The 22,620-nt window shown below is 32.8% G+C and overlaps 4 protein-coding genes across 4 annotated transcripts; all 4 read left to right on the top strand.

The window, feature by feature from the left end:
• Nucleotides 1-2,684: 2,684 nt before the first annotated feature.
• On the top strand, nt 2,685-4,567 carry LOC108481995 (remorin-like). Its single transcript, XM_017785101.2, has 5 exons — nt 2,685-3,102; nt 3,614-3,670; nt 3,746-3,833; nt 3,969-4,050; nt 4,164-4,567. Exons 1-5 carry the CDS (start codon nt 2,931-2,933, stop codon nt 4,362-4,364), a joined length of 600 nt encoding a protein of 199 aa, XP_017640590.1. The 5' UTR covers nt 2,685-2,930; the 3' UTR covers nt 4,365-4,567.
• Nucleotides 4,568-5,453: 886 nt separating this feature from the next.
• LOC108482395 (LIM domain-containing protein WLIM2b-like) lies at nt 5,454-7,014 on the top strand. The gene is made up of 5 exons (XM_017785520.2): nt 5,454-5,777; nt 5,852-5,948; nt 6,032-6,060; nt 6,146-6,235; nt 6,366-7,014. The coding sequence occupies exons 1-5, from the start codon at nt 5,643-5,645 to the stop codon at nt 6,696-6,698; spliced, it is 684 nt and encodes a 227-aa protein (XP_017641009.1). The 5' UTR covers nt 5,454-5,642; the 3' UTR covers nt 6,699-7,014.
• Nucleotides 7,015-8,771: 1,757 nt separating this feature from the next.
• Nucleotides 8,772-13,685, top strand: LOC108483706 (uncharacterized). Its single transcript, XM_017787260.2, has 14 exons — nt 8,772-9,231; nt 9,391-10,135; nt 10,287-10,380; nt 10,459-10,567; nt 10,667-10,756; nt 10,841-11,140; nt 11,220-11,327; nt 11,580-11,651; nt 11,871-11,957; nt 12,164-12,235; nt 12,342-12,431; nt 12,537-12,644; nt 12,942-13,010; nt 13,278-13,685. The coding sequence occupies exons 1-14, from the start codon at nt 8,995-8,997 to the stop codon at nt 13,350-13,352; spliced, it is 2,256 nt and encodes a 751-aa protein (XP_017642749.1). The 5' UTR covers nt 8,772-8,994; the 3' UTR covers nt 13,353-13,685.
• Nucleotides 13,686-13,879: 194 nt separating this feature from the next.
• Nucleotides 13,880-18,645, top strand: LOC108480180 (probable DEAD-box ATP-dependent RNA helicase 48). The gene is made up of 10 exons (XM_017783080.2): nt 13,880-15,261; nt 15,369-15,475; nt 16,082-16,137; nt 16,220-16,444; nt 16,564-16,770; nt 16,863-16,949; nt 17,131-17,226; nt 17,297-17,512; nt 17,776-17,958; nt 18,192-18,645. The coding sequence occupies exons 1-10, from the start codon at nt 14,165-14,167 to the stop codon at nt 18,420-18,422; spliced, it is 2,505 nt and encodes an 834-aa protein (XP_017638569.1). The 5' UTR covers nt 13,880-14,164; the 3' UTR covers nt 18,423-18,645.
• Nucleotides 18,646-22,620: the final 3,975 nt, after the last annotated feature.

The following is a 22,620-nucleotide window of genomic DNA, read 5'->3' as shown; positions in this document are numbered from 1 at the left end:
ATAATGGTTGATTCAATATGTTTCCAGATATCATAACAAAGAGGTAAATAGTCGAGCTAAAATATCTATTAATAATAATGATAATACTCAACTTTTTGAAATGTTCCCACGAGAACTTAAGATGTATCTCTAAATAATTTCTTTTGTAACATGTTTCATTAAAAAAAACATATAACATTTTGTTGATGAAGGTTCGAGGAAATTTACTTAACAGAAGCCACAAAAGGGGAGAAGAGAGATTCAGGCAGCATAAGCCATTGTTGTACATTTGCTCCTATGTGTTGGAGCACGGTCACATTTGGATCCCACAACCTTATAATGAATACTGGACTTTAAGTTTTATTATACATTTTTGATGTCTTAATCAATAATGTTGGAAAAGGTTTCTCTTAAAAGAGAAACGAGAATGAGTTTTTTTTTGGACGAAAATTAATTTTTCTAAACATGTAACAATATATTTATAATATGGAAAATAACATTACAAAATTGTACCTACAAATTTTTTTGTGACACGTAATTTTGTGTTAATTCTTTTTGTCAATAGTCAAAGTCATATATACATAAAAAAATCTTTTATCAATTTTAAAAATATAATTATTTATATGATTTTTGTATCATTTCATATTTTGATTATTTTCATATTGAATTTGTGTTATATAATTATAATGCGTTGGAAATTGTAAAGTCGAATAAATCATATTTAAATAGCTGTAAATTTGGTCTCATATATTATATAATAAATAAATTTATATTAAACATCCAAATTACCTCATTTTTAAATTTATTATATGATAGTATAGTGGTAGGGAAAAGCGGACATTTTATTTAATAGAAACGTAAAATAGTGGACACTAGTTATTTATACAGAAAAATTAAGGCAATAACGCTACTTGTCCCCAAAACTGTGTTTGGATAGTTGGCATAAATAAAATTATATAAACATATAATTCAATGTAGCGTCCATTTTCAGCAGCTGTATATTTGTTACACATATCGTGATCGTGAAGGACCATAAGAACTAATAACAACTTTTAAAGATCCTTACATTTTCAGAATTTCGTACCATTAATTAATAAGTTTAATAATAAATTTCAGTTTTGAGGAATTAATTCGTTTGTTTTAATTTATTAAAATTTGATATTTACACTTTACGAAAATGAAAAAAAAATTATGCCCTATTAAATTAGGAGGACGGGGTTTATAATTAAATAATAAAAAGTTTAATAATTAAAAATTATTTTATGAATTATTCTCACCACATTATTTATGGTCATTTTTTAATTATTTAATAATATTTCTGTAATTTTTTCATGCCATTAACTCATAGTTTTGGTGATTTTTTTACCTTGAACTTTGAATTTTGACTTTGAAGCTGAATCCAATCGCGGAGCCTGGAATATTTTTTGGGGAGAGGGTGGAATTAAATTGTATATTTTTATGATAGTAAAAATGTAATTTCACAATTTTAGTAGTTTATATATTTATTATTTTTAAAGGATTAAATCAAATTTTTATTATTTTAGGGGGGCAAAGTGTAATTTTATCATTACTAATTTAAAATTTTGTAAATTATAAAAGGTTCCACTTTAGGGAGTCGAGGCCCCTGCCAGCTAGACCTGTCCATGGGTGGCCCGGACCACAAGTGGGAAGGTTTGAGTGAAAATATAAACCCAAAAAATAGGTTTGAGTAAAAAATAAAACCCATTTAGAAAACGGGCCAAGCCTTGAGTAAGACTTTTTTTGCTCAAGCCTAACCCGAATATGCAAAAAAGAAACTGTCTTTTTTTTTTTACTGTTTTCTTTTTTTTTTCTTGCTATTTTCTTATTATTTTTTCACTTTTTTGTTACCATTTCACAATTATGTTGTTATTATTTGGATATTGTATAACTCTTGTTATATTGTTAATTTTGTTACTATTTTATAGGCATTTGCTTATTAAATTACATATATCTTAAGTATACATATTTTTTAATTTATTTTTAATTTGTTGAGAAATATTTATTTTAATATTTTTAGTATTTTGATGTATTATATATATTTTAAAAATATATAAAAAATTAACATGGAAAGGCTACTCTCGAGTTTTAATATTTTTATCTAGGCAGATTCGAGGCCTAACAAACATGTCTTAAATTTTTGTTGGGCCCAACTCAGCCCATGAACACCTCTACTATCAGCCTTCTTGGCTCCACCATTGCACAAATCCCGAACTTGAATCCAAACTCGAACTTGACCCGAAACCCTTCAAGGGGTTTTGATTTAAGTTTAGGGTTTGAAGTTTTGAGTTTAGAGTTTAGGATTAAAAAAAATTATTAAAATTATATGTTAATTGTATGAAAAAATTATTGAAATATTATTAAATAATTGAGAAAAGATCATGAATGAAATGCTATTAAATAATTAGAAAACAACAGGTGGGATAGATTTTATGTAGGATGTTTGTTTTCAGAATCCAGATTGAAAAATTCACTTCCGAAAGCAAAGAAATAGGGATAACATACATATAGTTTTGACCAGGTTTGTTCACTTATATTTTGCTTGCTTCTTGTTTCCGCAAGTGATGACATAAAAAGCTATACAGAATATCTTTTATTTCCTAAACTGTCGTGAGAACCATATCTTTATTTTAAGAAAGCTACTTTCATATAATACATATTTTATGTATAAACTTTATAATAAAAAAATAAAAGATGCAAAATTAAGCACCTTTCTCTTTAAATTTTCTATTTGTACCTACCACAACCACCCTTTGTAGTTTCCACCTGACACTTCCAAACACCTTCTTTCTCTCTTTCTTTCTGCTTTATCTGTTGTTTCTCTGTTAGTTTTTGTTTTTTTGGGTGTTTGTTAAAATCTGTATACAATTTTACCTTAGAAATTTGAGAGGGAAAGTGATATTGTATCAGTGGCTAAGTTAAAGGAATACGTGATGGGAGAGGAGGAAGCCAATAAAATGGAAGCCTCTGAACCCAAGGAGGACATGCAGCAGCAGCAGCAGCAGCAGCAGCAGCAACAGCCACAGCCTGTTAAGGAAGAAGAGATGGAGAACGAAGATGAAGCAGGTGCAGAGAAGAAGAGTGTGATCATCCCTCTTCCTCAAAGTATGAATTTTTTCCCTTCCTTATTTCTCACAAACTTCTAATTTGGTCATGGCAATCATTAAAAAAAAAAAGAGTATGTGTTTTTTTTTTCTGAAGATGTTGTTTGCACATATTTTGGAAGATAATATTGATTGCATGCGGTGTTGAAAAGAAAAAAAAGAAGAGGATTAAGCCCTCAACCTAGTTAAAATAATGGGTCGATAGATGTGGAACCAGTTTTGTTTAATCAAAGTGTTACTCTGTTGTTTCCCCTGCTTTCTGTGCCAAGATACTGCATCTGCTAGACGAATTTGGTCATAAACATGCTATGGATTGCATGTCCTACCAAATTACTTGTAATTACTTTTATGTGATTTATTTCCAGAAACACAACCCATCATGTTTGTTTGTTGAACTTAATAAGTCTGTTTTGGGATGGGAAAAATTTTCAGCCATTTTTTAGTTCCGAATCATAAAGTCTATCCCATGATTTTACATTATCTGACATGTTTTACATGGTTGAAAATGGCAGAAGTTGCAGCAGCAGAAACACCACCATCAGTTACAGAGAAAAGTCCAAACAACAGAGGTATATATGTATGTTGATTTAATTTCAATTTATTTGCAAAAATAATTGACTTTTATCATATCAATTATTTTTCAGATTCCGTGCTTGCTCGAGTTGAGACAGAAAAAAGACTAGCTTTAGTTAAAGCATGGGAGGAAAATGAGAAGGCAAAAATAGACAACAAGTAAGAGCCAGCCATACCCATCTCTAAAACTTTGTTCAAATCCTTGTTTTTCAGGTTTAAAAAAGTAGGCAAAGGGACTAAACCAAAAGGTTACTTAAATCATCTGATAAAATGCCATACTTGATGCTAAATCAGGGCATATAAGAAGATATCTGCTATTGGATCATGGGAGAATACCAAGAAATCTGCTGTAGAAGCGCAGCTAAAGAGCATTGAGGTAAAAAAAAACATTACCCACATTGTTAACCCCAATGCACAAACAAGCTTGGATTACAAGTTCTATAGATTGTTGGTACTTTTATTTAACCAAAGGGCTTTGTTATTTGATAGGAAAAACTGGAAAAGAAGAAGGAAGAATATGCAGAGAAAATGAAAAACAAAGGGGCTCAACTCCATAAACAAGCTGAAGAAAGAAGAGCGATGATCGAAGCCAAGAAAGGTGAAGATTTTCTTAAGATAGAGGAAACAGCAGCCAAGTTTCGTTCAACTGGATATACACCAAAGAAATTTCTTGGCTGTTTCGGTAGTTAACATCCTCAACTAATGTTTCATATATAGGACACATTTTTCTTCCTCGAATTTAGTTTGATTCTTTGCCTATGTTTTCTTATTACTTTTCCCCTTGTTGGTTTGTAATTGTCAAAGACATTGTAATATTGGTTTTTAATCATTATCTATGTGTGTATATATACAAATATATATTGTGAAATACATTAATTCCTATTTGAATATCACATCGCCATACACTTCAGTGTTAGAGTTATGATCCTGTTATAAAGGCAGTTCCAACTTGAGCTATAGCTCTAGTTTGATAACCATAACATGCTTGATTTCGTGTTGGCAATCTTTGATGTTGATCTATTGAAAAAAAATAAAAAACTCAAAAATCCGTGGGAAAACTCTTAGATATGACAGGCTTGACTTATGTAGTTCATGCAAGGGTGAGCTCTCATATTTTTGTTTAGTAAGAAACTATTTGAGAGCACATTTTTTTTAAATGAGTCACTTGATCTTATAGTTAAGGGTATAACTTAGTAGAGAGTGATGTAGATTTTAGTATGAATATGAAGTTGCTACATGAGGAGTTGTAGATTTTAGTATGAATATGAAGTTGCTACATGAGGAGTTGTACGACTTAAATTTTCTCTTGTACGAGTTTATAAGATAGTGAATTAGCTCAAGGTTGGATTGAGAACTAACTGGTACATTAGTCTTGAAGTAAGGAAAAAATTGATGAACCCACGAAACATTATGAATTGGTTGAATTGGACTAACGTTCTAAATAAACTCACAAATATAAATAAAAACTGAATTGTCTAACCAATTTATTTATATTAGTTCTGTTTGATGTTCCTCACCAATTACTTGTCACAATTGCAACTGAATCAATATCAGCAAACGTGACAAGTCATGTATACATATACATATATTATATCATGCTGGCACGTACAAAGGAGTGGATTATGTTAGATAACGTTGTGAACTTAAAATTAATATCTGGATCCATCAATGAAAAACTTGGTCAGGAAATGGTTGCATCTCTGTCACTCAACATGAAACGTGGGCCTATTCTTAGAGCAATAGAAGTCTATATATTGCCAAAGGAGTTAGGGAAGGACCATTGATTGCGTACCCTTAATAAGCGTTGGGTCATATATATTATTATATCCTCCACCATTTTTAAGGAGGAAAACAGTAGACAATTCTTTCTGAGTTCCTTCCCTATCTCACCTTTCTTCTGAGATAACGACTGGAACTCGGTGTTTGTCTTCCCTTGAATCTTCTCATCCTTTCTTTTCTAAAAGGAAAATGGCATTTAGTGGGACGACAGATAAATGCACGATTTGTGATAAGACTGTTCATTTCATTGATTTATTAACTGCTGATGGGATTCCTTATCATAAGACCTGCTTCAAATGCACCCATTGCAATGGCTTACTCGTGGTATGTTTTGTAGTAGTTTTTACATTGTCATAGGATTGCTGAATATGACAGTGATGAACTTTTTGTTCTTACAGATGAGCAACTATTGTTCAATGGAAGGAGTGCTCTATTGCAAGCCTCACTTTGAACAGCTCTTCAAAGAAACTGGCACTTATACCAAGAATTTCCAATGTGAGATAGCTCCTTTTCCTTATAAACTATTTCTCTCTTGATCTTGACTAACATTTATTATTCTTGTTTGTTTGTTTTTTCAGCCAAAAAATCCGACAGGCCAAATGGGCAGGTATTCGAATTGTCTCCCACCATTGCCTAAAAAACTTTTGTCATTTGCCATGTCAAGACTGATGTTCATTTTATTTTACTTGCAGACAAAGACTCCGAACAGACTTGCAGCCTTCTTCTCAGGCACACAAGATAAATGCGGAGTCTGTAACAAAACCGCGTACCCCTTAGAGAAGGTTTGCTTTTAGATTCTTGATCTGCCACCTTGAACAAAATTTTCATGTACAAGGATGATAACTACAATATTATAGATTGTGTATTGAAGATGAAAACAAGTGAAGAATATTTGTGTTAAAACAATAACAGGTGACAGTGGAGGGAGAAAACTACCACAAATCCTGCTTCAGGTGTTCACCAGGGGGTTGCTTGCTTACACCATCAACATATGCTGCAATGGATGGTATCCTTTACTGCAAACATCACTTTGCTCAGCTGTTCATGGAGAAGGGATGCTACAGTCACCTTGCCAAGCAAGCCTGCATGAAGAAAAACTTGGCAGGATCTTCACCGGAGCAAAAGCCCGAAGATGCAGTCGAATCGGAAGATGATGCGAAACCAGAAGCAGAAGCAGAAGCAGAAACAGAAGCAGAAGCAGAAGAAACAGAAGAAAAATCTGAAGAAGCTGGTGCAGAAACCTAATAGTGGAATGCTCACTGAACGTTGAGGGGATTTATCCGAATTGCGGTGCTTGACCTTGTTCTATTGAAGTTCTTCCTATGGCTCCAAGGGTCTCCCCAGTTCTCCACCTTGCAAGCAAATTCAAGGTGTTGGTCCAAATTTATTATGTCATTTGTCATTGGAAATGAGACGGGAAAAGGGAATCAAATTTGATTATTTGTTGTCCTTTCATCATTGGAAAAACTGTAATGGGACTAAGGGCAGGGGGTTTGTGTTCAGACTTTCACCATTGCTTTGCTTTTGAAATCAGATTCCTATAGTTTTCCATTGCTTGAAATGTTTGTCTCAAATCTTTTGTAACACCTTTTTTGTTTTTGGTTTTCTAAAAGAAAAACACTAAATAAAACTTTTGCTTCAAAATTTTAAAATGTTTTTATATGAAAATTAAAATATAAAATTATTTTCCTTGTTTTTGTTAAACACTATTTGTAGATGAAACTTATATAAATACAAAAAATCATTCTTTTAAAAACATATAAAATCTATTATCCTTATTCAAATCCATTTAAACTTTTTATTTTATTTCTCATATTTAGTAATATAAGCACAGAACTTGTTTTCATATTTGACATATATTTATTTTATTTGCCTTTTTTTATTTTAAAAGATATAAATATTTTTAAATAAAAATAAAAACAAAAATATTTTAAAAAACTCAACTGAGCTTAAATGATTTTATTTTTGCCATTATAAGTAAAATATCAGTTTTGATATTTAAATCATTTTATTATAATAACATTTGATATTTAATTTTATATTTTAATTTGACATAATTTGATTCTCAAATTTTAGTTAATTCAAATAATTAACATCTTTATTTATTTTAATTAAAAGTTGAGTTGATTTTTTTAAATATTATTTTAATAAAATTAATTTAACATATAAGTATTTTTTTAAATTCACATGGGCTACCAAAATATTAAGGATGATAATACTAACTAATGGCTCAACTTGTTTTTTAGTCATTATAATATGATGGTAAGATTGCAATTTTGATCACTCTGCTATGTTTACATTTGAGATTTAGTAATTATATTTTAATTTGACATAATTTAGTTATCTATTTTTGCAATGACATTAGTTAGTCCAAATAGTTAGAATCTTTACCTATATCGGTTAAAATGATAACATGAATTTCTCTTAAAATATTTTTTAACACGGTATGTGTGTGCACGCATAAAGTTAGAATGGATATTTTTTAAAAAAAATTGAACTCAAATTTTTATCGAATAATTAATGACATCATGCGAGAAACTAAATTATATCAAATTAAAGAATAAATACTAAACTCTAAATTTAATTATAATAGAGAGACCATAACCATTATTTGATTTAAAACAATCTATGTCTAACACAATCATTTGTTATTTGCTTTAATAAAAAATGATATTTTTTATAAAAAAAGTTGTTAATTTAATTGTAATAAATGATTATATGCTTATTAGATATAAATTGAGGATAGAAAATTACTATATATATATATATATATATATATTACAAATGATAAAAATATGTTTAAATGAAATTTATTAATATTTTATGATTGATATTAATTACTTTTGGTACATTTATTGTCTATAAAATTTTAAGAAAAAAAAATCATACAACATTTAAAATTATTTATAATTTTCTTTCCAAATTTTGAATAAAAGAATAAAAACGCTTGAATTCACGTTGTCGATTCAACCAACTAAAAAACTTATATTTAAACCTTCAGTTAACATTCGTTTTGTTTTGATCTATTGATAACATCTAATTATACTTTTTATGTAAAATAAAAAATAAAAAATTATGGAAGCAGATCCCAAATTGAATTTGAGACCCTGCTAAAAAGTCTTTCAGGCTTATTTGTTAGCATCCATGGCATCCCCTGAATCTGGGTTGGGTTGCTCTTGCTCCATTGAGTTCAGGCCTCAAAATTAAATGGAATTTCATTCTAAAAATTTACATGGCCTCTAAACATGCCACATGTTAGTGCCATTTCTCTTACGAACCTCCAGCAGAGTTGATCACACGTGGCGAAATACTAGGGGATGTCAAATTGAACTGCCATGTGGGCATTATTACCTTAGCGATAGATAATGTTGCTCATATCATATCTTCTGCTTGCTTCATCGCATAGTTCAAAGTGCTTTTTTTTTTAAAAATTATCCCTTCCACCAAGCCTCAAATTTCAATTCCAGGCTTCAAGGTTCAACAATTTTGGCAATGCTAGACGACGCCGTTTGATGAGCTTGCTTTCACTTTGGCCCTACAAATGGACTCTTTATCTTGCGCCGCCGCAACCACCGCCGTCGGTGCTTCCTTCTCTGTCTACAAGTTTTCGTTGTTCCCTTCTGTATCATTGTCAAGAGTACGAGTGAAAAGAAGCTCGAAAAGGGTTTCTTTTACGGTTTTTGCGCAGAAAGAAGAGCCAAAGCTTGACAAATGGGACCAAATGGAGCTCAAGTTTGGTCGCTTGCTTGGGGAAGACCCCAAACTCACCCTTGCGAAAGTACCCTTTTTCTCTTTCTCTTTTATTTTTATGTTTTTATGCTTAATTTAGAGAAAATTTACTTTTTTCTTTCTTTTTTGAAACACCCATATTTCTTATTGTTTGAATTTTCCTTTTTTATGACTTTTTTCAATGTTATTGCATTTTGGTTTTTTTCAGATAATGGGTAGAAAAGCAAATCCTGAAGCATCTTATATTGAAATTGAGAAATCATTTTATAAAAACAAGGGTCAAATGGTGGAAGTAGAAGAGGTCCCTTTTGATGTTGAAAAGAAATCAACTTCCACATCTTCTGATGGTTTAAATTTAGTTCGTCCTGTTCCAAAGAAGGGAATCAAGTTTGAAACTGATGTTAAGCCACCTGCATCTGAAATAAAGAGGCCAACTGTATCAGGTGAGAAGGCTATGGATAGTGCGAGAAAGAGTAAGCTTCCAAATGTTATACTGAGAAAACCAACTGTGGTTAATGAAGATGATGTAGAAGATAGGCCATCCAGGTTTAGGATGAAATCAAATTTGTCATTAAGAATGAGGAATGAAAAGGCAAAGGAACAATTTACTGATATGACTTTGTTGAGAAAGCCGGAACCGATGAGCGTTGATACAAGCATTGATGAGAAACAAGATTCTGATGATATTGTTGGGGTGGAGAAAGAGAAAGAAGTGGAGGACGGAATTGGTGATTTTACATTATTGAAAAAGCCTGAACAGTTAAGTGTCACTACAAAGATAGGTGAAGAAGTAGAGCAATTTGAGGATTTAGAAGTTGAGGCGGAAAGGTTTGAGGCAGAGATAGAAGCTCACATGCTGGCTAGTGCAAGAAAGAGTAGTGTTGAAGAAGCATTAGAAGCGGGGCATGGTTCGATCCCCAAGAAACCAGAGATAGAGGATCGCTCCTTAATTGGTAATGCACCATGTTATTTCATGAAGTTCCTTTTTTTTTTTTTTTCAGTGTCAAGTTTTACTTTGGTGGATTCTTAACTACCCCTTATCTAGGAGATTAGAAACCCTTTAATGTGAAGTATTGAAGATTGTGTTTTTCTGCGTTTTTCAAGGAATGCAGTCAGCTGAGCGAAGTAATAGGGTGTCTACTGAGGAATCTGGCATCGGTCTCTCTATGGAAGCTGCACTACAGGGGAAGCCAAAAAGGTGCCAAATTTATTCTTAATGTTGGGACATTTCTTCTTTAGCTGGTGAAGTTGTGATTAACAAATACCTTTCTTATAGATTAGATCAAACTGTGAAAGAAACATCAGACTCTGGTAAAGTAGAAACTGCTCCTGTTCCCACCAATCTTGAAGATTATGGTCATCTTCCTTCTGTATCACCTCAGGAGGTCAGCTTACTGTAGTGTTTTCTCCCCAAGTTTTTACTCCACATTTTTGTAGCATCACTTTAGATGTCTGATCATTCCTGACATCTCGTACAATTGTAGGATGGTGATTGGAACAGGGTGGAAGATTTGCTTAAGACCGGACGAAAGGCAGAAGTGGAGTTAATAAGCTCTAGTACGAGAGGTTTTGCTGTAAGTGAAACTCTTCCTTCTATCATGTCTATTTGCAAAACATGCACTTTGTTTGTGGCTTGTGATTTTATTGCATCATTATAGGTATCTTTTGGTTCTTTAATTGGATTTCTGCCTTACCGAAACCTGGCTGCTAAATGGAAGTTCTTAGCTTTCGAATCATGGTTGAGACAGAGGGGTTTAGACCCATCTGCTTATAAGCAGAACTTAGGAGTCATTGGAAGTTCTGATGTAATGAGCAAGAACTCTTCTCTAGATTCAACCTCAGATTCAGAAAACAAGCAACAGTTTGAGGGAAAATTTTCACCGGATATGAAATTGGAAGATCTTTTGAGGATTTATGATCAAGAGAAGCTTAAATTCTTGACCTCATTTGTCGGTCAGGTTCGAAGATATTGATATATATTTTTTAAATTGTTGTCTTTATTTCCATTTTGTATACTGATATGCTTAACATTTACAGAGAGTCAAAGTAAATGTTCTAATGGCTGACAGAAAGTTCAGAAAACTTATAGTTTCTCTGAGGCCAAAAGAAAAGGAAGAGTTAATAGAGAAAAAGAGAAATGTTATGGTGAGTAGGTATATTGTTTTAAAATATTTCCTTAAATACTTTACTTATATTGCTCATCTTCTATGTCTTGTAATAAATTTCTGCGAGTGTTGTCACTTTCTGCAGTAATAAGTTCCAGAAAATTATATTTAAATCTTTTGTCTTTTCATATAGATGAGAACTTGAACAAATGTTGGCAAACTAAAATCTTGACTGTGCTTAACTTGACAAAACAAGAACCTCTTCAAGCTCTTATGCCATTTTTTGTTGCAGGCCAAGCTTCGTGTTGGGGATGTTGTAAAATGCTGCATCAAGAAAATAACTTATTTTGGTATATTTGTGGAGGTAAACAATTTCTCAGCATTGTTACAATATGTTAACAATTAGTATACTAAATGCTCTTTCAGAAGAGAAGTGGCAGTTATTTGCTCCTTTCTGTTGGTTTTTCCTTTGAACATACACTTCCTTAGCATGAAGCCACAACATCCATGCCAGTTAGACTAGAAATCATTAAATGTATTCTTTTTTCCCCCCCTCAAATTGTGATTTAGTTGTACTGTATAGGTTGAAGGTGTGCCTGCTTTGATTCACCAGACGGAAGTATCATGGGATGCCACGTTGGATCCTTTGTCACATTTCAAAATTGGTCAGGTATTTGAGTTTACTGGCATATTAGCCCTATTTTTTTAGGGAATGAATGATAAATAAGCAGGACCTGGAAGGGTTAAAAACCTTATGATCTTTCATGTCTTGCTTTTTCTTGTGTTTCACCATGATGCTTTGTTTATCTGAAACTCCATGAAGCTCTTTATTTGTAGGCCATGAATATAACTTTCAAGTGATCTTCATGATTTCAGATTGTCGAGGCAAAAGTCCACCAATTGGATTTCACACTTGACCGTATATTTTTATCATTGAAGGAGATAACGGTAATCAACAAGCAACTGGGTACTTGAATTTTAAAATTTTCTCAGTTGTTTTAGGCCACGATTTTCAATATGTTGTGATCCTCTTTTTTCTCTTTTCACACGACAGCCAGATCCACTGGTTGAGGCCTTGGAGTCTGTGGTTGGTGATCATGATAACTTAGATGGAAGATTACAAGCAGCACAAGCAGACACTGAGGTTTTTGTTTAGACCCTGTGACAAATGTTTCTTATCTTCTATGTTGTCCTTTTTGTACTCGCATTTGGCATGGTTTATCCTCACACTGATGTTAAATGTTGACAGTGGCCTGATGTGGAATCACTTATCAAAGAATTGGAACAGATTGAAGGAATTCAGTCAGTTTCAAAGGGCCGATTTTTCTTGAGCCCTGGTTTGGCACCAACATTCCAGGTATGATAGCTTCAACATGTCAACTACATGCACTAGGCTAAAGTTGGTGAAAATTGAATAGAACTGTTAGAAAAAATCTCATACATGACTGTGCCATCTTTTAGGTGCCAAAAGTTTTGCTATATTTCAATTCTAGGCGTATGCACTTCATAATATAATCCTCAATTGGTTAGGTTATGGAAATGAAACTATTTACTTGAAACTTTTCTTACAAGTATTTAAGAAATTGGTCAGTTTCTTTCTTTATTCGGATTTGATTCGAGAATTATCTGCTTTCCGATCTATCTTCTGGTGCAGGTTTATATGGCATCCATGTTTGAGAATCAATACAAGTTACTTGCTCGATCTGGAAACAAAGTACAGGAGGTAAGGTTGATATTACAGTTCTGTCACACGCTCAACCCTCATTTTTTACGACGCACTTACACTTACACTGGGATAAGGAAAAAAAAAAGAAAATTTCCAAAAGGGAAATATGAATGTAAAAAGGCTTTTGAGGATCTTCTGTGAAATTTTTCCTCCCATTCCATTAGATGTCTATTATCTTAAGACAACCTATATGCAACCTTATTATCATGTCTGAAATGCAGTAAACAAGGCAGACATGGATGACAAATCTTGTATTTTTGGCAGGTGATTGTTGAAACGACATTGGATAAGGAAGAGATTAAATCCACAATACAATCATGCACAAATAGAGTGGTGTAGGGTTCTTTTTCATCTTATCAGGATATTCTTGACCTAATTTGGAACTCCTTTGATCCCGAAAGTCGCTTTCAAAGGGTGATAAAGAGAGCGAAGTGAAAGTCTGAAACCATGGGGAGACTTAGTGTTGGGGGGATTGGATTCTCTTCTCTCGTGCACCCCACTTACAGTGGCAACTATTATAATCATGCTGCATCAACAAATATATAAGCAATGTATCTTCCTTTCAAAAGAATTTTATATGTTTCATATACCAACTTTCATAAACATTGGATTAATGATAGAATTTATCACTGTAAACTGCCACTTCTAATGTTTATATAGTTTTTTTTTAAAGACTTCGCAAGTTAAATTTTAGTTTATTGCGATAAACATTTTCTTTTATATAGGATCCGTTAGTGGGGCTAGGCTGACAGCCAGCCACAAATAAGCCTACAAATCACGTAAGATACAACTTGACAATGAATGACTAATTCTAATATACAAAGAAAAGATTATTTATTTTTTGTTTGTACTCTTTTCTTGTAATGAATGACGGATTTCATTAGTGAGTTAGAATATACTGAATCATAATATCTTTTTATTTATGAATTGTGGGAGGTAGGAGTATGCCTAACTCATTTAAAATTATCAGAAACAAATGTTATTTAAATGATCGATGAGATTACTACATGGTCCACAAATTCTTAGGAGCAATTTCCATTCGGGTCTACGTTAATCAGCAAACGCCGTCGTTTCCTCATGCAAGATATTGAAATGAACCAATATTTAAAACCCAAAATTCCCATTTCTGTCTTAAACCCTAAACCCCAGCCATGTTCTCAGCGGTGCTCCTCCTACGCTCCAAAACCCATTCGATTCTCCGAACCCAAATTTTCACCCGAGCCATGGGAGGCGGTCCTCGGACCTTCCCCGGCGGCTTGAACAAGTGGCAATGGAAGCGCCTCCACGAGAAAAAAGCCAAGGAGAAAGAGAAAAGACTCCTCGACCAAGAGAAGCAACTTTACCAAGCCAGAATCCGATCCCAAATCCGCGCCAAACTAGCCGGGAGACCCGACCCGAGTTGCGATCCAACACAATATAGCCCCATGAGCCCCAACGACCACATCAAAGCCCTGGCTGATCGGTTCATGAAAGAAGGGGCGGAGGACTTGTGGAACGAAAACGACGGTCCGTTGAACTCAGAGGAACAGGAACGGCCACGATCCGTTGAAACGGCTAGAAATCCACGGTCAGGATTAATTCATTCGCCGCTTAATATAAAGAAACTGCTATCTGATAGTCGAAGAGAAAATGAGAAACCAAGCGGTGTAAGTAATAGTCAATTTATTAAGAGTAGGAGCTATTCAGTTCAGGCTAACGGGAAATTCAAGGTAAACGAGAGTTCTTTTGCTGGGATTCAGTCATACTTCGGTTCAAAGGATGAGTCTTTGAAGCGTTCAGGGCGTAATAATATATCTCAGGTGAGGCTTGGGAAGAATGAGACTTCTTCTAATCAACATGAATCTGATTCCGTGTCGGATAATAATTCATTGAAGCGTTTTGGGCCTGGTGGTAAAGGCGAGAAGGTGAGTTTTCAGAATAATGTGAAGTTTATAAAGAGTAGGAACCGTATGGAGAGGAGGAGGTTTAGGAGGAACGAGAGCTCATCGAGTGATGATGAATCGGATTTGGAATTGGAAGATGAAGTGGAAGGTGTTGGGGGTTGGAGGGATGTTAAGAAGTCAGGGAGTAGTGCATCGTTGGGAAAGTATGATGTGAAGATAAAACGGAGAGTGCCGTTGAAGGAACTAGAGAAGGAGATGGATTTTTCGGAGCAAGTGCAGTTGCTTAGGCAGGAGTTGGAAAAGAAGAAGTTGGCTGAAATTGAAAAGAAAATGGGGGAGGGAGAACCAATTTATAGTAAAAAAAGGTAAGCTAAGATGTTGGACTGCTTTAGCTATAGCTGTATTTATGGTTTGTTTTGGTGATTAGAAAATTGGTAAATCTTTGTTTTTTTTTTTTTTTTTGGTTTTACAGATTTGATGAATGTGGTATATCCCCATGGACAGTCAAGGCACTTTCTGCAGCGGGATATTTTCAGATGACTCGAGTACAGGAGGCAACACTTTCTGTTTGTCCTGAGGGTGTGTTATTGCATTTTGGCTGTTCTGTGATTCTGTATCATTTTCATTGGACTTATTGTGTTATTCCATGAATCCTTTACAAGCTTGCTCTGCTTTTCAGTTTTACGTTTGTTATAGAGTTATAGTAAGTTGTTCATTCTCTGTGCCTTGGTAGCCTTTAATGCAGCTAGTTACATCTGCTGGGTTAGTAAAATTGATGTAGAAGTTTCTAAATTGTCAAGAACATATCACATTTTGGAAGCTCAACTTATGACATGATATATTAGAGTCACTAGATGTGTAGAAGATGTGAAATTAGGTATTATATAAATGTCATTGCTGAAGGCAGACAAACCATAGGAATTTGAAGATAAGGGAAACAAAAATTTAACATTACAAGTTATCACCGTTGCTTATATGCCTCGGTAGACTGTTCTATTCTTGCATGAGATGTCACTCTCCTTTGCATATAAAAATTCTCTGTGTGGGTAGGGCTCTCCCTATAGTTCCAGTGAATTGTTTTCTTTAAATCTGTTGCTAGTCATATTGTATTGCTTTAAACATGTTCTGACTTGTTTGAGATTAGTCAAACATTCTAAATACAATTCTCATTCTAATGTGAAGCAGGCAAAGATGCTTTGGTCAAAGCTAAAACTGGCACAGGAAAAACTGCAGCTTTTCTGGTACACTACCAGTCCTTAGTTGTAATTCGTGAACTTGTAGATTATTGTTGCTCCTTCAACTTCTTCTGTTAAAGACAAACAGCTTCCTGCAATTGAAACAGTTTTGAAGGCCGCTAGTACTAGTACCGTTCAGCGGGTGCCTCCGGTTTTTGTTCTCATTCTTTGCCCCACAAGAGAACTTGCAAGTCAGCTAGCTGCAGAAGCAAATGCTCTGCTGAAGTATCATAATGGCATAGGAGTCCAGACTCTAGTTGGAGGTACGCGTTTCAAAGTTGATCAGAAACGTCTCGAAACAGAACCATGCCAGGTTAGCCTATGTTTTAGGTTTGGCAATTCTTTGAGCATTGTAAATGTTTCTAGAATCTTCTGCATCCTAATATTAGAAGATAAGCCTTTTCCAATTATCCGGGTTAAAACTTTCCTCAGATAATTGTTGCAACACCTGGGAGATTGCTGGATCATGTTGAGAACAAGTCTACCTTGTCTGTGCGATTGATGGGATTGAAAATGCTTATACTTGATGAAGCTGACCACTTATTAGACTTGGGATTTCGGAAAGATGTTGAGAAAATTGTTGATTGTTTGCCCCGTCAAAGGCAGTCATTGTTGTTTTCTGCAACAATTCCAAAAGAGGTTGGATTGCTCATCAACCTTATTTTTGTTGTAGACAAGGTTGATTTCCTTGTATGAATCAACTCAGATCTAAACTGTGCTGGATTATGCAGGTTCGTCGAATATCTCAACTTGTTTTGAAGAGGGAACATGCTTTCATTGATACAGTGGGTCTAGGCTGTGTAGAAACTCATGACAAGGTATGAATGGGAATAATTGCACACATTTGCTTTAAGGAAATATAATCAGCTTAATGCTTCTTTCTAAACAACGAATTTAGAATTTAAGTTCTTCAAACAATTTCATTTATTAAATGAAAATTTGTATTAAATGTATAGGCAACAGTGACCTTATCTGCAGAATTTTCCTTAATGACTGCAGGTTAAGCAATCTATTCTTGTTGCACCACATGAATTGCATTTTCAGATAGTTCATCAGCTTTTAAAGAAGCATATATCTGTAGCACCCGAGTACAAGGTAAAATGTTTTACATCTGGATTTTGGTACTTGCAGAAATTTCTTGAGAGCTAACTATTCTAGCACTCAGGTCATTGTTTTCTGTACAACTGGGATGGTAACATCACTGATGTATTTGCTTCTTCGAGAAATGAAAATGAATGTCAGGGAGATCCATTCCAGAAAACCTCAAATTTACCGAACTCGTATCTCTGATGAATTCAGGGACTCTAAGAGGCTAATTCTTGTTACATCTGATGTTTCGGCTCGAGGAATGGATTATCCTGATGTCACTTTGGTTATTCAGGTACCTTTGAACCTAAAACTCAAGCATGTCATTGGCTTATTAAGCAGTTCAGCACATATGCCTGCATTAATAGTTTAATACATTGAACCATGATGAAAAACCCTGTAAACGATAAGATCTCTTGCAGCTGTTGAGCTACCTATACGGTTTATGATAACTGCTGAGAGTTGAGAAACTTGCTGGTTGTCAAATACATATCTTGTTTTGTATCCCTCTATTTTTTTTTTAATAGTGATCTGTATAAATTTTTTTATTACTACCAGATGGGAATTCCTTCCGACCGAGAGCAATATATACACCGACTAGGAAGGACAGGACGGGAAGGCAAGGATGGAGAAGGTATCTTATTGATAGCTCCATGGGAAGAGTATTTCTTGGATGAAATTAAGGACTTGCCTCTTGAGAAAATCTCTTTACCAGATATGGACCCAGATGTCAAACAGAAGGTCTGCATCTAAACTCATAAAGTATTACTCTTCATGCTTCTATCAGAAGGATTTTCTTTATAGGTTGATGCCATGGTTTTTGAAAATATATTGGTTTTTTAATCTACCAGTTTCGGTGAATATTGCATTGATATCTCAATTTCATTTAAAAAAATGGGATGTGTGTGTGTCTAATGATTCTTTCATTAGTGTCTGTTACCAAAAGTTTGTAATGCATTGGAATATTGTTGCAGTTGGAGTTTTCAATGGCAAAGATTGATGGGAATGTCAAAGAAGCAGCATATCATGCTTGGCTTGGTTATTATAACTCGATCAGAGAAATTGGGCGGGATAAAACTACACTTGTTGAGCTGGCCAACCAGTTCTCCCAATCAATTGGCTTGCAAAGACCTCCATCTCTCTTCAGGAAGACCGCTTTAAAAATGGGTTTGAAAGATATACCTGGAATTCGAATCAGAAAATAGCAGTAATCAAACTAGATTTATGCAAATGGTTAAGGGTGAAGATTGCAGACCAAGAACACGGACAACAGTTACTGTCTGGATACTGGTACAGGGAACATACGAGACTAGCTCTTGCCTCTTTTCCCTCTTGGTACGACTTTCTTCTCACATTTGTACTTGCACTGAACACTCATTCCATTGGATTCTTTATTTTGTGCATCAAAAAGTTCATTTCTGCTTATAACTAGTCATAGTGAGTCTTTAAAATTTAATAAGTCATTAGCCTTGGGAGATAATAGTATTTGATAATATAATTGATAACCCTAATCTGAAGCTTAAACAAGGATTTAAACTGTACAGTTGTAGATTCTTCAAAATGTAATTTCTAAAACAAGAGTTGCTACGTTGTTCCTCTTAAGATCATCATCAACCTTAATAGGTACTCACAGGATCATTTGGGAAGTCAATGTCTTACTGAGAGTCAAAATTTGATAGTAGCCAAATGTTAACTTACCGGCAATGTTTATATAAACTTTGTGCTTGCTGTAATATACCATTTAAGAGCTCAAATTCAGCAGCACGTAATAAGTAGACATTGTGTGTGAAAGATTCAAAATGATTAAATATATATATAACTAGAAAATAATACAAATACATTCAAAATTTATGTAACATGGAACTTATAAAAAAATTATATTGAGTTTATAATATCTTCATCAGTTCATTATTATGCGTTGTATGTTGGATCCATGACAAATTTTTGGCATGAATTTCGTGAAGGGGAAGGGGAAGGGGAAGGGGAATGGGAAAGTAGAATTTCCGACCAATTATTTTTATGGAAAGACTTAAGACTTCCCTTTACCTCTCGATTTAAAATATATATATATATATATATATTCGTTAGCTGTCTTTAAACGCAACCTATCAATGTTGTTTGTAATCCCACATGAGATTGGCATAATCCAAGTGGATCTGATCTAATAATGGGTCTGTTGTTGGTGTTGACATTTTCATAAGCCATGTGCTTTACACTCAAGAGGTTCCGCTCTTAATTTTCTGCCGCTACCAGCCGCCTATATCTCTTTATTAATATCTATTTGGTTCAAAAGTCAAAGTTACATCTGACTTTATTAAAAACAAAAAATATAGCAATATAATTATATAAGTAATTTATTTAAAATATATATATCTGACTTCTTTTGTGTTGTTACTTAAACATTTATATATATTCTCTACGGTAAATTATACTTAAAGTTATTAAATTATCAGTGGTCAACTAAATTTAAAAAGTTATAAAATAATTATTAAATTATTCAAAAAATTATTTAAGTAATTGTATTGTTAAAAATACTGTTGAATAGTTTTTTTTCCCACATTGATGCATCAATTAAAGTTTTTTTTCCTCTCCACTTTTATGGTTCAATTTTTTTTATGAAATAATTTTGAATGTTGCAAATATGTAAATCAAAATTAAAATAACTTTCTTCTCTAATCTTTGACATTAATCATCAGATCAACGTAGATCTTGATGCTTTGTGAAACTAACTAAAAATTTAACAGGGTAAATTTACCTATCAATTAATAGTATAGCTATGATGAGTAAAGATATAGCTTTCACGAAGACTAAAAGTACTGATAATTATTGTCTTTTTATTATTTAACCTAATAATTCTAGTGATTGATTAAAAATTTTAAGTAATTAAATTAATTAACTAATAAACACGACAAAGAATAAATCACGAAAGTAATTGAGTAACAACCAACAAGCGAAACAATATCAATGAAAGATTTTACTTAGATTTCATCATCACTATCAATATAAACTATGCTAATATTTCTTTCGAGTAGAGCAATTGATTTTAGGTTATTAATTGAATTTTTAATTAAAATCTCTATTATCGCATTAATTTGTGCTATTGATTCTCTATTAGATTTAACTCTAATCTAGTAGATTTATATTGTCTATTTCTAGAATCGTATACAATTCTATTCAATTATACAATATTTACTCTTAAATAGAGTCTATTCAACTACCGATTTAAGTACATCAAATATGAATTAATAATCTAGAAATATCATACCAAGAATTAAGCACACTTAGTTGAGAATAATAAACTAAATATTTATTGCTTAAAATAAAAATCAAACGACAGAATCTATCCTAGTATTCATCTCCCTAGTTAATTAGAAAATTAGTTCACACTTGAAAATAAAAACATCGAAAGACACTATAACTGAAAAAAGTAAAGAAATTCATGATAACTTCCTACGAAATCAACCAAGAATATTCAATCTTAACAAAAATCTGCTTCAAAGTAGGCTTCAATGGTGCTTTTTAAGTTGTTTTCTTGAATATCTTCTTATTTTTTGTCATATATACGTCTTAGGATGTCCGAAAAACTTAAAAATTATGATTTTCCGTTGTTCGGTGCGTAATCCCATGAAATTGACATGGCCTATCACACGCCCGTGTGGCATCAGCCTGTATGGCTCTTGCAACTTCTCTCTTTTTGCTCTTAAGTGCTTTATTAAGTATTAAAACATGAATTTAAAGGATTAAAAGTATAAAATTCATAATTAACATCGAACAATCCCCTAAAAACTTGTTAAGAATGAGGTTAAAACATGTTATTTTTAGCACTTATCAGATCTAAGATATGTTCTACTTGTTGATGGGTATTGATCAACTATATCGATTGTCGAATCATAGCTTGGAGCTCGCTAGACATATTTTAAAAAAAATTTAACAATTTAGTAACTTAAATAAAATTTTGGGTAATCTACAAAAATAGTCACTTTTGTTTGTCTCAGATTACATTTTAGTCACTTATGTTTGAAATGTTACGTTTTAGTCACTTATGTTATTATTTTGTTACGAAGTGATCACTCTACCGTTAAGTTCCGTTATCTCTCTAACGATAATCCTACGTGGCAGTTCAACTAGATTTTAAGTGCCAATTTAGATTTTTAAATGGGATAAAAATAGATTTTTAATTAAAAATTTTAATTAATTAAAATTTTTAAACCTAAACCTTAACTAAAAAAACTGTTCATCTCCTATTTTTAATTTTTCTTCCACCTCTTCTTTTTTTCAATGGTTTTTTTTCTCATTTGACTGGAAAAACTATTATTAAGATCAAAATAGTTGAAATCAAATTGACTGCTTCATAAAGATGGATTCAATGAAGGGTTCAGGTATGTCTTCTTTGCATTCCTCTATCTCTTTTATTCAATGCTGAAAAACAAAAGATTAGATTTTTTATTGTTTAATGAAAACCCTAAATTAAAATTCTTGATATTTTCTTCTACTTTTTGAAATTGTTTGTAAACATGTATTTTATTTTGCGTCAGTAGACATCTCATAAAATACAACCAGAAACATGTTTCATTCAAGCTATTTTTAAAATTTTCAGAAAAAGGCTATTACTTTCACTGTTATTGTTCTTAATTATTATATTTTCTAGTTCTTTCACAGTTCTTGAATAATTGGTTGCTCAATTAATTTTTTCTAATCTGAATCAATTTGTATGTTCACAATCTCTTTGTAGGTATTTCAGGTTATTCTTTCTTATTGCTGATTTTAACTATTTTGATCTTAATAATAATTTTTTCAATCAAATGAAAAAAAAATCCATTGAAAAAAATAAGAGATAGAAGGAAAATTAAAAAGAGGAGATGAACTGTTTTTTTAGTTAAGGTTTCTGTTTAAAAATTTTAATTAATTAAATTTTTAATTAAAAATCTATTTTTATCCCATTTAGAAATCCAAGTTGGCACTTAAAATATAGTTGGACTGCCACGTAGGATTACTTTTAGAGAGATAACGGAACTTAACAGTAGAGTGATAACTTCGTAATAAAATAATAACATAAGTGACTAAAACGTAACATTTTAAACATCAGTGACTAAAATGTAACCTGAGGCAAACAAAAGTGACTTTTTTTATAAATTACCTTAAATTTTTTTGAAAAGTTTTTAATCATCATTTTGTAATTTTTCAAAGTTAAATATTAAAATATTAATTAACTAATAAATTAATAAATATATATTTGTATTTTTGGGAGGCAGTGTTAAGGTAACGTCAAAATTGATAAGTAAGATGGTACATTTGACAAGGTTTTCGTAAAGGCAGTAAGCTGTTATTTTCTTGATAATCGAAACTTCAAATTCATGCATCAGAAATGATTGAAATATAAATGGTAGGTAGCTGGCAAAGATG

Source organism: Gossypium arboreum, chromosome 12 (assembly GCF_025698485.1).
Source record: "Gossypium arboreum isolate Shixiya-1 chromosome 12, ASM2569848v2, whole genome shotgun sequence".
In the NCBI taxonomy this organism is placed as follows: Eukaryota; Viridiplantae; Streptophyta; class Magnoliopsida; order Malvales; family Malvaceae; genus Gossypium; species Gossypium arboreum.
This window is presented reverse-complemented; position numbering and strand designations above follow the sequence as displayed.